The sequence below is a fragment of the Ranitomeya variabilis genome, chromosome 4 (assembly GCF_051348905.1).
Source record: "Ranitomeya variabilis isolate aRanVar5 chromosome 4, aRanVar5.hap1, whole genome shotgun sequence".
Classification (NCBI taxonomy): Eukaryota; Metazoa; Chordata; class Amphibia; order Anura; family Dendrobatidae; genus Ranitomeya; species Ranitomeya variabilis.
Genome location: NC_135235.1, coordinates 319,487,066 through 319,504,208, shown reverse-complemented (window position 1 = coordinate 319,504,208; position 17,143 = coordinate 319,487,066). Strand labels below are relative to the sequence as shown.

The 17,143-nt window shown below is 41.0% G+C and overlaps 1 protein-coding gene across 1 annotated transcript in view; it reads left to right on the top strand.

Annotated features, from left to right (window-relative positions):
- The window catches only part of TECTA (tectorin alpha), a 182,801-nt gene that overhangs the window by 73,126 nt on the left and 92,532 nt on the right, over positions 1 to 17,143 (top strand). The window contains exon 8 of the mRNA XM_077250468.1: positions 16,192 to 16,784. Within this exon, the coding sequence (XP_077106583.1) occupies positions 16,192 to 16,784 (593 nt within the window). The remainder of the gene's footprint in view (positions 1 to 16,191; positions 16,785 to 17,143) is intronic.

Sequence of the window (17,143 nt, the reverse complement as noted above, 5' to 3'; positions counted from 1 at the left end):
TAGGTCCCTCCCTTATACAGTGTAAAAAATCTAGTAAGAAGGTGATCCCATCAGCTAATCCGCTAACCTGTTATATATGGTAGAGTCTGCGCTGACGCAAATATCCAGCGAATTGTCATGGATTAAACCAAACATGTGCAAAACCAAACACCGCAGAAATGGAGGAACTTGTTAAACAGTTGAAACTTGCAAACATTAATTAGCAAGAAACTGCAAACATTAATTAGCAAGAAACTAACCATTTTCTTAAGAAGTATCAGAGATGTCTGTTGAAGCAGAAAAAAAGGTATTGGTAGAAAAACCTCTAGTCCAGGCAGAATCCATATCTTCTCATTGGAGACAACAAGCTTCATTGCAGAAAATGACACTGAAGGATGACGCTGAACCATTTCTCAATATTTTTGAGAGAGCTGCAGAGAGAGGAACTTCCAGCAGTTGGTGGATACAGTTGCTCCTTTTCTGAATGGGGAGCCCCAGAAGGCATACTTTGACTTAAGCAAGTAAGATGTAAGACAATAACACAAGTTTAAAGGGTGAACTTCTTGCTCACTTAGTTGTTATACCTCCTTTCAGAGCCCAGAGGGTTCACACCTGTACAATCCAGCTGGACAAGCCTGTGAGATCGCAGATGTATGATCTATTCCATAGGGCATAAAAATGACTGCCACCGGAAGTGTCTACTGCTGGACAAGTGGAGGAAAGAGTGGTCCTGGACCGATTTGTTCAAGCCCTTCCATTTCAGATACAACTCTGTGTGAGACAAGTGGACTCCACCTAGTTGATCACCTAGTTGCCCTAGTGGAGCGATGTTTAAATACTTATAGCTATCTAAAGGGTATCTCTCCTACCCAGCCGATCCCCAAAAAACAAACGACCTCTGAACTGGGTAAGGACATTTCCAATTTATAGGAGGTAGAGGAAATCCATAAAGTTGGAGCTGATTACCTTGTAGCCAGGGCATTTAAGCCAGTTAGTATTTAAATGTTTTCACATGGCAAGAACAATTTTCTCTGGTGCTGTCAAGGATTAGGTATTGTGACTGCCTATTGTCCGCTAGTGGATAAACCCTTGGAGTGTGATAGTTGGCGGTGAAAGTCAATATTTGTTAGTTCTGCCTATTTTGCCTTGCCATCCCATAGTACATAGAGATAAACTTGCCATCTGATGTCAGAAGGACACTTGGTTAATGGTTTGTTGGACTCAGGTAGCCTGGTGACGCTTGTTCATGCCAACTTAGAAAGTTGCAGAATAGACGTGAAAAATGGAAGTCATCTGCATACATGGTGACACTAAAGCTTATCCCACCGCTGTATTGTCTTTTGAAACCCCATGTGAAAAGCTATCCATGAAGTCAAAGTTGTAAAGACCAATGCATGATTTGATTGTGGGTTGTACTTTCCGTTTTTTTATTAACGTTAAAAAAATAGTGCACACAGAACCAAAAATTATATAACTTTTTTGAGTAGAAAAAACATTTAAAAAGAAGATAAAAAGTGAGTCATCCAACGGATGGCATCAAAACACACCAAATGTAAAGTGCATGTAAGGAACTCCAGGCCAATGAGATATACAGATACCAATAAAGTAATATGATTGCATATTTCTGAAAAATAGGAATGAAAAGCCGACATAAGACTACACAACCATCGAAATACCTATAGAAACATAGTTAAAGTAGATTGGAGACATCTCTGTAGCAATAGAATGGCATCTATTTACTTCTGTCTTGTGTGGTGCCAAGCCACAACGTGTATTTTGCCTTCATTTAGGAGTCTTCATTTCCAATGTTTTGCAACTGTGGAAAATACTACAAATGTGTTTTAACGAATGCAAATGTACCCTTAGGGGAACTTGAAAAGGTACAACCTGCAGGGTTCACATTTTTGTGACATGGGGTTAATCCTATTCATCACATAAACGTCCCTCTGGTCTAGACAAGACGAAACAAGAATATTAAAATCTAAAAAAGAGCAGCTTAGCCTATACTGTGCCATAGTATGGATTCTCTTATTAATTCAATTCATGAGTGACATTTGGAGCATAAATTTACAAAAATAAATGATAAATCTGCATTAGCAAAATAATAAAAAAACATCAATATGATCGATAAATAAGGTCATCTGTCAGCTAAGTACAGAGGTTCTAGTCAGTGTGAATTATATCAGCAAAGTTATGGTTAGTAAAGACTATGGACACCACATGGAACAAATCATGTTCTTGCAAAAAGATAAAGGAAAGTTGTTTGAGTGTCCTATCAATCCTTAACATTTAATGGAACTGACCAGCTGACCTATTTTTTATATCTTGCATTAAATATAAGTTATTAGAGGTTACTTTGAGTTAAAAAGTTACATCAAAGGGAATCTGTCAATCAGCTTCGCCGCACTGCTCCAGGTGATCTACTGGTCTATCATTGTTAGGATGTGACCTATCCTAAGGTTTAGTCAACAATATTATGGGCCCGTTTCATAATTGACTTCAATAAATTGTAAATTTACTTTTTTTTTCTTGTGATTTTCATTGACGTTTTTGTGCAAAATTTCTCAAAACGTTCATTTACGGTATTCAAACAGTTCATTAATTTAGTGCAAAGTAAAGAATCTTCTTTATTTTTGTCTTTAATAAGTTTTGCGATTTTTTTAGCACCAAAAGTCACTTTTTCTGGCGTGGCTATGCAGCACTAGAGAGAGGACGCACCTCATGGAGCTCCGGCCATCCTGATCCTCATCCTGCCATAAAGAACCCCTGATTCATCGACTGTACCGGCTGGAACGGTACTCTCGGGACCTCAGGAGCCCGGTGGCTTCTTTGATTGGCAGTTTTGGAGCCCTGGGACGTCGGACGCGGAGGCAGCCTGGAAGGGCGGCAGAATCCCTGAGCTGCGGCGGCCATCTTTGAAAGCGCGCTCCGGCGGGCAGGACACAGCGCCAGTCGGGTGCTTTTCCCCTGAGACACAGCGGATACCTGCACTGCAGCGAGGGAGCGCTGGGAAACGCCAGATTACAGGTGCAGGGGTCCGGAGTGGTCGGCGGTGCCCGGGGAGGCAGCGGATATTACTGCAGCGTGCACTCCAGCAGCAAGGAGAGCGGCACTTTATAATACACTTGCGGTGCAGCTCAGGAGGTGAGCTCGTGACCTGAAATAGTAGGGGGGCGGTGCAGTGTGTGCCATGGAAGATTGGGCCCTGTACCCCTCTTATCAGATAAACTCCTGCTGGCGCCATAACTCTGGAGGGATTAACCCCCTCCCTGCTGCTCCACCTGTGAGGGCTGTGGGGCTGTTTCGGGGCGCAGTGCCTGGGCGGATCCTCAGTTGCTACTTGATAAACCCCTGATAACCTTTCTGCCTGGCCAGTAACCTTTTGAGATCTACTTCGGTATTTAACTCTGCCGGGACTGTTGCTGGGGAATTGACTAGCCATAATTACAAAGGTGATCCTTCTGTGGGGTCTTTCTGTTGATCGCCATGCAGCATTCCAAAGGTGCGGGGGCTGCTGACAAATTAAGGAAATATGCCAGAGAGGATACCTCTGATAATGTACGCACTCTCAGAAATAATCCTACGCAGAACCAACGGAAAAATCGTCTCTCTGACAGTAATGAGGAGAGAGAACAAGACGAACTGACTCAAGCATCTGAGCAATTAATGCAGGCCATAGCCCTTACTAGATCCTCTCTTACTGAAAAGATAGAGGACGTACATACGGAAGTGGGTCGTCTGCGCCATGATATGCAAGCTATGAGAGGGCGTATCTCGGAGGTTGAAACGAGAGTGTCTCATATAGAGGACACCATTACCCCTATGGAAGCTAAGTTGTCAAAGGCTGCCGACTCCGTGAATGCCTGGAAACAAAAAGCAGATGACCTTGAAAACAGATTGCGCCGCAATAATATTCGAATCATCGGCCTGCCGGAGCGATCGGAGGGTCAGCAACCTGAGCAATTTCTAGAGGACTGGCTTAAAACCTCCTTGGGAGATGGATTCTCCTCAACATTTTCTGTGGAGAGGGCCCATAGGGTCCCAACGAGGCCTCTTCCCCCCGGAACTCCGCCCCGGCCTTTTTTGGAGCGTCTCCTCAATTGCAGAGACAGGGATGCGATTCTTCGCTTGAAGGGCCCTATTAAGTTCAATAACGCTACAATTTCAATTTTTCCTGATTTCTCCATGGAGCTCCAAAAACAGCGGGTTCAGTTTGTGGAGGTTAAGAAGCAGCTCAGGGATAAAAATATCATCTATTCCATGCTTTATCCTGCTTGGCTCCGCATTGTCCATGAAGGCTCTTCCTTGTTCTTTACAGATCCGGCGGAGGCAGCTGAATGGTTACGGTCATACAGGGTGTCTAATGCACCGGACTCTTGAGTTGCTCTACTTGTTTAATGGCAACACAAATTGGAGCTCTCCGTATTGGTGCTGAGCTTATCAACAATACCGGACGCTGGTTCCAGTGAGGGTATCCCCTTTTCTATCTGACTATAGGAGTATAGGATTCTACTCCTCCACTGTTCAAGTTTTGTTTTGTATAGGTTTTTACATCAGTTTTGATTGTTTGATATGTTTGTTAGTCACCATTGGTAATTTTGTGCTCTGCGGGATGTCCCTGATTCCTGTTCAGGTTATGGTGTATATTATTTCTTTTTCTAAGTGTGGATATGGGGTCTGAGATTATATGCATGACATGGAACATACCGGGTATTAAGACTCCCCGAAAGAAAATCAAAGTATTTTGGCAGATTAAACGTTATCATCCCCATGTGGTAGCTCTTGTAGAGACACACCTGACCAGAGACACAGTTAAATGTACACAAAAGCCCTGGGTGCAGTGGTCCCTTCACGCATTCCATACCAGTTATTCAAGAGGGGTCTCTCTGCTGATACATAGGAATGTTAGATGGGAAGCTAGGGATGCACGACGAGATCCCGAGGGTCGCTTCGTTTTTGTGCACGCCTTTATTAACACACGGGAATATATGATATTATGTGTCTATAACCCTCCCCCGGCTAATATATCGGTTCTTCGCATGGCAATGGGTTTCTCCCTAAATTATCCTGATGTTAGCGTTATTTGTATGGGGGATTTTAATTTAGTCATGGATAATTCCATGGACAGATTGAGACTAGATGACGTAATATCTGGGGGGCCTTCTCCCCAGTCCCCCTCACAACTGGCACTGTTTATGGATGGTAGTGGATGGTTGGACTTGTGGAGAATACGTCACCATGAGATAAAGGAATACACTTGCCATTCATCAACTAGGAGGTCTCTATCTCGTATAGACTACATATTTGGATCTAGCTGTCTGGCATTGTGGGTAGATAGTGTTGAACATGGCAACAGGGGGATATCGGATCATAGTCCAGTTATTCTTAAACTTAAATACGGTCAATCAAATAATAATATACCCTGGAAATTGAACCCCTTCTGGTTGAAATTAATAGATTCTAGTGATAGAACGGTTGATCAGCTGAACTGCTTTATCTCTACCCATCCAGACCCTCAAATCTTGGTTTGTTCTGGGATACTCTAAAAGCATACCTAAGGGGATGTCTGTCCTCCACGATTTCTTATATCTAAAGGAGGATGAAGAGATGGAGCGGCGGCTGAGGGACTCGGAGGCCGCATATGTGACTAGTCAAACCAGTGGTAACAGGGCGGAATGGCTTACTTCCCAGAGGTTATATACTCAACATATAGACACTAAATCAAAACGTAAATTATTCTTTACCCGTCAATCCTACTTTGAATTGGGAAATCAGGCCAGTACACTTCTAGCCTTTTTAGTACGCCAACATAACACCTCTAATACAATACTACAAATCCGGGCACTTGATGGTACATTGGTATCTTCTACTGAGGGAATTCTCCGGTGTTTTCATGATTACTATAAATCATTATACAAGTCTGGTAGTGGTCTTGGTGTCCCTGAATGTTTAGACTATTTATTGGACATAATGTTCCCCTCGCTGAGTCCAGCCCAACAAGCCTTTATGGAGGCTGAGTTTACTTTGGAGGAAGTGGAGCATGCTATAACAGATATGGCCACTGGGAAGGCCCCTGGACCTGATGGATTTCCCGTTGAGTTATATAGGAAATATCGAGGTCACCTGGCACCACTTTTACTGAAGGTACTCCGGAATATATGGGAGGGAGACTCCATGCCTGAAACATTTTATGATGCAAATATTATTGTACTTAAGAAGGAGAGGAAGGACCCTCTGGAGTGCCGATCGTATCGCCAATATCACTGGTGAACGTAGATTATAAAATCTTTACCAAAATTCTAGCTACTAGGTTGAATACGATCATACTAGACCTTATACACCCAGATCAAACTGGCTTTATGCCTGGAAAAATCACTTCCTTCAATATCAGTCGGGTCCAATCGGTGATTCAATATAGTCCTCTAGAGTCAGATAATAACTGGGCACTAGCATCATTAGACACAGCCAAGGCGTTTGACTCTCTCGAGTGGTCTTTCCTCTCTGCATGTCTGCGAAGATACGGTTTTGGCGAGAAATTTATTAGAGGGATAGACACACTATATAGGAATCCCAGGGCACGTATAATTGTGAATAACTCCATCTCTGACTCTTTTGCCCTGCATAGAGGAACCCGCCAAAGATGTCCTCTGTCTCCGGCCCTCTTTGCTCTTGCGATAGAGGCTTTGGCAATACGCATAAGATCCTCTATGGATCTTAAGGGAATAAATATTGCGGACCGTGTGGATAACATAGGACTCTATGCCGATGACATGATAATATTTATAGATAAAATAGAAGAAACATTACCACAAGTAATAGCAACCATAGATAAATTTAGTACATTTTCCGGTCTTTATATAAATTGGGATAAATCTGCTCTGATGCCTCTATCTCATGCTCCGATGCCTTGTCTCGAAACTCTCTCATCTTTGCCTATCGTCTCTAATTTCAAATATCTAGGTATCCATATGTCTCAATGTAGTCGGTTGGACCTACAACTTAACATTTATCCACTACTGAATTTGGTCAAATCTAAATTTATAACTTGGAGCAAACTCCCTCTCTCTGTTGCAGGCCGCATTAATTTAATAAAAATGATATTGCTTCCCAAACATAATTACTGTTTTCAACATAGTGCTGTATCAATACCCAAGTCTTTCTTTGCAAGTTTAAACTTCTTAATCACATCCTTTATATGGGGGAAAACTAGGCCCAAACTTAAGTTTTCTGCTCTGCAGAGACCGAAAAAGGGGGGTGGGGCGGCCCTGCCAAATTTTTATCTGTACTATCTTGCCGGACGAGCTAAGGCGATAAATAAATGGATGCCCAATAACTCCCTACCTAATTCTGAGAGTCATTTACTTCATTCTGCCCGGATTGATTGTCCACTGGGGTTCTTGGAGATGGAGAAAGTCAGTACTCCTCGTTTGCTACCTTTACTCTGACTGGCGAGATTAATATGGAGACAAATTAAGAGTCATTAAATTTGTAGATATAGTAGCCGAAATGCCATTGTGGAACAATAGTTGTTTCCCAGAGCTACTGAATCACCCGTCTACTGACTTCTGGATCTCATATGGTGTTCTCTCGGTAGGTGACGTACATGCCCAGGGGTTTTTTGTATCCTTTGAACAACTACAAAATACTTATAACATCCCAAGATCTCAATTCTTCCGGTATTTACAGCTAAGGTCAGCTATCCAATCGCACATACGAAGTGTGGGTACAGGTCGGGCGATTTCATCTTTACCTTTGATAGGTATCCTCAAATCACAGGGCCCCCAAGGACTCATTTCTTCTTTATATACATATTTATTATCTGTGGGAGATGAGTCCACCATCAATTCTATCAAAGGGAAGTGGGAGGGACGTCTTCCCGATGTACTGGGAGAGGAATGGGAAGAGATTCTGGAATCTCTAACTAAAGTTTCTCCTTCAGTAAATAATATGATGACCCAGTTATATATTATATACCAGACTTATCTGACCCTGACACGACTCTTCAAAATGGGTCGCCTCCTCTCGTCAGATTGCTTACGGTGTCATACACATGATGCAGATTTTATCCACATGATTTGGGAATGCCCGGTAGTTCTACATTACTGGAAAGGGGTGACGACACTACTAACATCTTTGTTGTCGATTCCTGTCTCACTTGAGCCATTGACCTGTTTATTCGGGGTGTGGGATACGGAGACTTGGGATCATTATACTGGGATCTTTCTTCAAGAAACCCTCTTCATGGCACGGAAGGTGCTGGCATTAAGGTGGATGGGTGGTTCCCCCCTGACTCTCAGGGCTTGGATAGATTTGGTAAATTCGATTATCCCGTATGAAAAAACACTGTACTGAAATAGAGGATGTCCAGGTAAATTTGAAAAGATCTGGGGTAGATGGAATTCCTTTTATCATACCCTATAGTCTACACTGACTAAATACTTACACAGGGAGGTAGACGTGTGGTTTTGGGGGCATCGCTTGCAGAGCAGGATTCACGTATGATTTCCTTTCGGCGACTTATTATAGATGGTTAAAGTTGTTAAATAGGTATTTTATAAGATACTAGTGATTCAACATGCACAGTTTATTGCCCTGTAAACTTTGGATAAGATGAAACTTTGCAATTGTTTGTATCCTATGGTATAATTGACAATGACAAATGCAAATATGTGTAATGTTTGTTTTATTCTGAAATTAATAAACGAATTAAAAAAAAACAAAAAACTTTTTCTTTAAAACTTGCAGAAATGCACCAAACTCCATCGGAAACCTTATTCCAAGTAAGGAATGGAGTGAGATGCACAAAAAAAACATGGCAAGGGGTTTACCCCAACATTTGTGTTATCAGCGTACTTGGGACAAATTGAACAACAACTTCTGGGGTCCAAGTTCTCTTGTTATCCTTAGGAAAATAAAAATTTGGGGGGCTAAAAATCATTTTTGTGGGAAAAAAAAGATGTTTTATTTTCACGGCTCTGCATTATAAACTGTAGTGAAACACTTGGGGGTTCAAAGTTCTCACAACACATCTAGATAAGTTCCTTGGGAGGTCTAGTTTCCAATATGGGGTCACTTGTGGGGGGTTTGTACTGTTTGGGTACATCAGGGGCTCTGCAAATGCAACGTGACGCCTGCAGACCAATCCATTTAAGGCTGCATTCCAAATGGCGCTCCTTCCCTTCCGAGCTCTGTCATGCACCCAAACAGTGGTTCCCCCCCACATATGGGGTATCAGCATACTCAGGACAAATTGGACAACAACTTTTGGGGTCTAATTTATCCTGTTACCCTTGTGAAAATACAAAACTGGGGGCTAAAAAATCATTTTTGTGAAAAAAAAAAAGAATTTTTATTTTCACGGCTTTGCGCTATAAACTTTAGTGAAACACTTGGGGGTTCAAAGTTCTCAAAACACATCTAGATAAGTTCCTTGGGAGGTCTAGTTTCCAATATGGGGTCACTTGTGGGGGGTTTGTACTGTTTGGGTACATCAGGGGCTCTGCAAATGCAACGTGACGGCTGCTGACCAATCCATTTAAGTCTGCATTCCAAATGGCGCTCCTTCCCTTCCGAGCTCTGTCATGCGCCCAAACAGTGGTTCCCCCCCACATATGGGGTATCAGCGTACTCAGGACAAATTGGAAAACAAATTTTGGGGTCCAATTTATTCTGTTACCCTTGTAAAAATACAAAGCTGGGTGCTAAAAAATCATTTTTGAGAAAAAAATTAAAAATTATTTTCACGGCTCTGCGTTATAATCTGTAGTGAAACACTTGGGGGTTCAAAGCTCTCAAAACACATCTAGATAAGTTCCTTAGGGGGTCTACTTTCCAAAATGGTGTCACTTGTAGGGAGTTTCAATGTTTAGGCACATCAGGGGCTCTCCAAACGCAACATGGCGTCCCATCTCAATTCCAGTCAATTTTGCATTGAAAAGTCAAATGGCGCTCCTTCCCTTCCAAGCTCTGCCATGCGCCCAAACAATGGTTTACACCCACATATGGGGTATCATCGTACTCAGGACAAATTGCACAACATTTTTTGGGGTCCAATTTCTTCTCTTACCCTTGGGAAAATAAAAAATTGGGGGCAAAAAGATCATTTTTGTGAAAAAATATGATTTTTTATTTTTATGGCTCTGCATTATAAACTTCTGTGAAGCACTTGGTGGGTCAAAGTGCTCACCACACATCTAGATAAGTTCCTTAGGGGGTCTACTTTCCAAAATGGTGTCACTTGTAGGGAGTTTCAATGTTTAGGCACATCAGGGGCTTTCCAAACGCAACATGGCGTCCCATCTCAATTCCAGTCAATTTTGCATTGAAAAGTCAAATGGCGCTCCTTCCCTTCCAAGCTCTGCCATGCGCCCAAACAATGGTTTACACCCACATATGGGGTATCATCGTACTCAGGACAAATTGCACAACATTTTTTGGGGTCCAATTTCTTCTCTTACCCTTGGGAAAATAAAAAATTGGGGGCGAAAAGATCATTTTTGTGAAAAAATATGATTTTTTATTTTTACGGCTCTGCATTATAAACTTCTGTGAAGCACTTGGTGGGTCAAAGTGCTCACCACACATCAAGATAAGTTCCTTAGGGGGTCTACTTTCCAAAATGGTGTCACTTGTAGGGGGTTTCAGTGTTTAGGCACATCAGGGGCTCTCCAAACGCAACATGGCGTCCCATCTCAATTCCAGTCAATTTTGCATTGAAAAGTCAAATGGCGCTCCTTTCCTTCCGAGCTCTGCCATACGCCCAAACAGTGGTTTACCCCCACATATGGGGTATCAGCGTACTCAGGACAAATTGTACAACAACTTTGGGGGTCCATTTTCTCCTGTTACCCTTGGTAAAATAAAACAAATTGGAGCTGAAATAAATTTTGTGTGAAAAAAAGTTAAATGTTCATTTTTATTTAAACATTCCAAAAATTCCTGTGAAACACCTGAAGGGTTAATAAACTTCTTGAATGTGGTTTTGAGCACCTTGAGAGGTGCAGTTTTTAGAATGGTGTCACACTTGAGTATTTTCTATCATATAGACCCCTCAAAATGACTTCAAATGAGATGTGGTCCCTAAAAAAAAATGGTGTTGTAAAAATGAGAAATTGCTGGTCAACTTTTAACCCTTATAACTCGGTCACAAAAAAAAATTTTGGTTCCAAAATTGTACTGATGTAAGGTAGACATGTGGGAAATGTTACTTATTAAGTATTTTGCGTGACATATGTCTGTGATTTAAGGGCATAAAAATTCAAAGTTGGAAAATTGCAAAATTTTCAAAATTTTCGCCAAATTTCCATTTTTTTCACAAATAAACGCAAGTTATATCGAATAAATTTTACCACTAACATGAAGTACAATATGTCACGAGAAAACAATGTCAGAATCGCCAAGATCCGTCAAAGCATTCCAGAGTTATAGCCTCATAAAGGGACAGTGGTCAGAATTGTAAAAATTGGCCCGGTCATTAACGTGCAAACCACCCTTGGGGGTGAAGGGGTTAAGGATGTATGGATGATCCTGCTTGTAATTTTTGTCAGGCTTTGCACTTAATGCATAGCCTTTATGGGTCTAGAAGTATCTCTACATGACAATTTGAACACAATGTGTATGGGGCCCTCCTTTATGTTTAATACAGGGTGTATCTAAGTCCCTCTTCCATCAAATTTTTGGCAGTTCTTGGTCTTGACGTCGTACCTTTTTGATTGGACGCAGCACTGGTTATAATGACCTCTATATCCCATGATGCCATGCCCCCGGAAGAAGGCACATTGCCGAAACGCGCGTTGGGGTGGCTGGCAGCGTGGTCCCACAGGTAATTAGGCGCTATACTTACCATCTATTCACCTTTTTGGGCTGTGTGCAATTTATAACCTATATCCGCTTGAGACTCTTTTTTGATACCTCTATTACTCTATATATGTGCACTTTGTGAGGAATACAGATTTTGCTCCTTTCTGCGGACTTGCTATCTTTGCACCAGTGGACTACTTATTATATGCGCGCCTGTGGATAACCCCTCTGCCATCCGTTTTTTGAGTGATCCCTTGTCATTTTCCTGTTATACTCTATTTTAATTGTTCTCCTTTGTTTTTTCTTGTGATATTGATACAATTTATTAACTTTTATTCTTGGTTGTTGGTGCTATTTTTCGCTTTGGTTTAATACATACTGTGGCACGTAACCTTCTATACATTTCCTGGCACCCTATGGTATTATTCCTTTTGGGGTGTAATTTGTGGTTTGATAGTTTGACTAAGTAGCACATTCTGATTAGCAGAGGTACTGCAATGTATGGCAGTTTTGTAAAGGATTGTAGGCACTGCCTGAAGATTTTGCTATAATGAATTAATGCTGTAACGTGTTACACTAACGCATTATCTGCTGGTTGATGCCTGATATAACGGTTTATTTTATTATAATGCCTTTTGAATGTGATGATATTGGGGATAAGTGGAACTGACACTGACAGAGGGTCAGGGAAAAGTTAAAAAGTTACATCCAGAACTTGCAGCAAGGACACAATTAACAGTTAAATGAGATGCAGAACCTTCCCATTTTGGGAGTGGCTTAAAGGAGTTGTCCCCTTTCAAAAAAATCACGTGATGTCACGTTGATACCGCAGCCCCCCACAAAGTCACTGAGCTCAGTGATTGGATGCCGTGCTGATAATGTGACATCATCACTGCAGCCAATACGAGACATCAGAAGCAGAGACTCATTGTTGGACCTGGGACAATCAGTAAAGCACGGTTTGTTTGGTTTTCTTATACCAAACTCCACCTGAAGAGCAAGATTTTTCTGAAAAGGCACTACCATTTCAATTTATTGAAGGGATTGCAGATTCAATCATCTCTAGACCTAAAACAATGGCCCCAACTCATCAAGACCAGCAATTTTCTTGCAGTTTTGTTGAGGGGACGAAACTCATGCGCCTCACCACAAATCTTTTTTTAAATGGAGACCAGAGTAGGATTTCTGATGTAAAGAACGTCACAGTTCATCATTGAATTAGACAAGCCTTAGCATCACACCCTCAACGCGCCCAACTTCAGCCCAAGCTCTGCTTACTTTGCTGCAACTGGCCAAAACTGGCTTGAAAATGCCAAAACTTGCAACATTTCCAAAAGTGTTGTGACTTTTCAAAGCTTTCTAATCCAGAATTCTGGCATTAAAGCTGTGATGAATCGGGACCAATGAGTTTCTGCATAATTGCAAACCCATGTGTCAAAGTTAAAGCAATTCTCTAAATTAGAGTAGGTAAAATTGCTTGCACTGTAATAAGAATGTAATAACAATTTCTATAAATTGTTTGAATGCAATTACAGCTGTCCATGATAGTGCAACCATGTTTAAGAGGTTAGGTACCAATGACAGGAAAGATGGTGGAGAAATCTTTTATACTACATATATAAATCCATGTCTCCTTTGATAAATACTATTTTTTTTAGCAATTTTTTTTATTTGGTGAGAACACAGATAAACATGTCCACATAGATGGGCAAAATTTACATATGTCATCATTACAAAATCAGTCCCATCATTTTTTTTACATTTAAAATATTACAGTACTTCAGCTGATCACCATGTATCAAATATATAAAAAATAACATTTCAAAGTCCCCACGTTTCCCCTAGATCTTCCAAATTGTACCATGATGTGCCTCTAAAGACCTTCATCAACTGTGTGATTTCTGTCTGTGCATAGCTCTGTTCAATAAATGTTCTCCATGTTCTAAAAAAATTTCCTGTGTTTTTCTCCTTTTGTGTTTCTGTGTCAATTATGTCTAATAGTAATAGTAATTTCAAAGTACCAGTTATTTCTGGCATTTTAGGTACTTGTTGTTCTAACCAGTGTCTAAGAATAAATTTTTTTTTTACTACTAAAAGACCTAAATGAACATTATCTGGTACAACACCAACTTTTGTGTTATTTTTTACTATCCAATTTGATAAAATGAAATAAACAGGATTGTAGGGTTTTGGGGATTTTCACTTTCCATATTTTTGGATATGTATAATTGCGTCTTCCCAGACTTCTTGAATGTATGGACACTCCCATATGCTATATAATAAATTAGCTTTCTGTAGATTACATTTCGGACAGCTGTTAAGGAAATGAGCAGGAGCACTTTTGTATGAAAAATTAAAGGCGTATATCGCACAATGCATCAATTTGAAGTGCATTTCTCTCCATTGTTCATTTATCATTATTCTTCTAATCTTCGCCCAACCTAACATCATTTTTTCATATAAGTCTTAATCTGCTGTAATCATCCCCCATGATTCAAAATTATTGGTTTTCCAGAGGACTTGTGTTTGTGTCTTAATATGGTTATATACAGGTGCTTCTCACAAAATTAGAATATCATCAAAAAGTTAATTTATTTCAGTTCTTCAATACAAAAAGTGAAACTCATATTATATAGAGTCATTACAAACAGAGTGATCTATATCTAGTGTTTATTTCTGTTAATGTTGATGATTACGGCTTATGGCCAATGAAAACCCAAAAGTCATTATCTCAGGAAATTAGAATACTTTATAACACCAGCTTGAAAAATGAGTTTAACATCTGAAATGTTGGCCTACTGAAATGTATGTTCAGTAAATGCACTCAATACTTAGTCAGGGCTCCTTTTGCATCAATTGCTTGGCATGGAGGCGATCAGCCTGTGGCACTGCTGAGGTGTTATGGAAGCCCAGGTTGCTTTGATAGCAGCCTTCAGCACATCTGCATTGTTGGGTCTGGTGTCTCTCATCTTCCTCTTGACAATACCCCATAGATTCTCTATGCGGTTAAGGTCAGGCGAGTTTGCTGGCCAATCAAGCACAGTGATACTGTTGTTTTTAAACCAGGTTTTGGTACTTTTGGCAGTGTAGACAGGTGCTCTAAAATTTCCTGAGAGACAACTGCGCTGACTTTGGTCTTGATAAAACACAGTTGACCTACACCAGCAGATGACATGGTTCCCCAAACCATCACTGATTGTGGAAACTTCACATTTAGACCTCAGTCAGCTTGGATTGTGGCCTCTCCACTCTTCCTCCAGACTCTGGGACCTTGATTTCCAAATGAAATGCAAAATTTACTTTTATCTGAAAACAACACATTTGACCACTGAGCAACAGTCCAGTTCTTTTTCTCCTTGGCCCAGGAATGGGGCCATGTATGGCCCAGGTATTTTTCTCCCTGGCCTTCTGGTGTTGTCTACTGGTCATGATTGGCTTATCTCAAGGAATGCGACACTTGTAGCCCATGTCCTGGATACGTCTGTGTGTGGTGGCTCTTGAAGCAATTACTCCAGCAGCAGTCCATTCCTTGTGAATCTCCCCTTAATTTTTGAATGGCCTTTTCTTAACAATCATTTCAAGGCTGTGGTTATCCCGGTTGCTTGTGCACCTTTTTCTACCACACTTTTCCCTTCCATTCAACTTTCCATTAATATGCTTGGATACAGCACTCTGTGAACAGCCAGCTTATTTAGCAATGACCTTTTTTGGCTTACCCTCCTTGTGGAGTGTGTCAATGACTGCCTTCTGGACATCTGTCAAGTCAGCAGTCTTCCTCATGATCGTGGAGCCTACTGAAACAGATTAAGGGACCTTTATAAACGCTTAGGAAGCCTTTGCAGGTGTTTTTGTTAATTATTCTAATTTACTGAGATAATGACTTGGGTTTTTATTGGCTGTAAGCCATAATCATCAACATTAACGGAAATAAACACTTGAAATAGATCACTCTGTTTGTAATGAGTCAGTATGATATATGAGCTTCCCTTTTGTATTGAAGAACTGAAATAAATTAACTTTTTAATGATATTTTAATTTTGTGAGAAGCACCTGTATGTTGGATAATGAATCCAGATTTAATTCCCTACTGATTAAAGTGTCAAAATTGTTTGGCTAGTCACCTGCAAAAATTGTAAATAGTGGCTATTTTCTAGTTTAAATTTGGTTGAGAATTCTTTCCAGCTTTATAGCCTTCCGTCTTCTGTTTTTAATACATCTTCCAAAAGTTTAATTCCTTTCCCCTTCCATACTCCAAATAATTTATTTTGTGTTCCTTGTGTGAAGTTAGGATCCTTCCAAATCGGTATACATTGATATACAAAATGGGGATAAATACCTTTTTCATGAGACATACTGTACGTTTGTGTGGAGTTGACATGATTCATTTTGTTGTCTTCTCTTTCTGCATTTCAGCGGCTTCGGTGCAATGTCCTGAGTTCAGCCACTATTCGGTTTGCACAAGCAGTTGCCCGGTAACTTGTTCTGACCTGACGGCTCCGCAGCTCTGCAGCACCCCCTGTACAGAAGGCTGTGAGTGTGATAATGGCTATGTTCTTAGTGCAGATGAGTGTGTCCCTATGCACAAGTGTGGCTGTGAGATGGACGGGAAATATTACGCAGTTGGCGACTCATTCTGGACAACAGCGGACTGCACTGTACAGTGTTGGTGTGAAGATGGAGGGGACGTACTATGCTTCAACACTACCTGTCGTGATGGGGAGATCTGCTCTGTGGAGAACGGATTTCAAGGCTGTTTCCCAAAAAGAGAAAGTGTCTGCTTGGTCAGCCAAAATCAAGTGATACATACTTTTGACTCAGTAAGTTTCCCGTACCCAATGGAATATTCTTACACTTTACTGAAGACTTGCCCTGACAAATCGGAGTTTATTGAAATTGACATTAGCAAAAAGAAACCTGACTCGGGGCCCTACTGGCTGCGGCCTCTAAGAATCCAAGTGGCTAAGCAAGAAATAAGGATCGCTGGGGGTAGCACATCTGAAATCAAGGTAAAGAGCTTCAAGATATTTATTAGCACAAATGTATCAATGACTGGCATCCGTAACTTTGATAAGAAGCTGCTGAGAACTGAAGCAAGTGGTGAGCACAATATTCAACAACAGCTGTTTTCCTTTGTAGAAACTGGGGTTCTGAGGGGTACATTTTCTCTTTGTGGAGAGTACCAAGTTGGTGTAAGGAGACTTTTAGTTCATGCAAAGCTCCTGGGAATTTAAGTATGCAATTAGTCTCCTCAGAGATCAAGAAGACAGGATCTCTAGCACCAGCTATTCGAAACAGTGATCCAAAAAGTCAATGTTGGCCTTCTAAAGGGCCTTGCCACATAACAAACCAAAACCTTCATTGACAA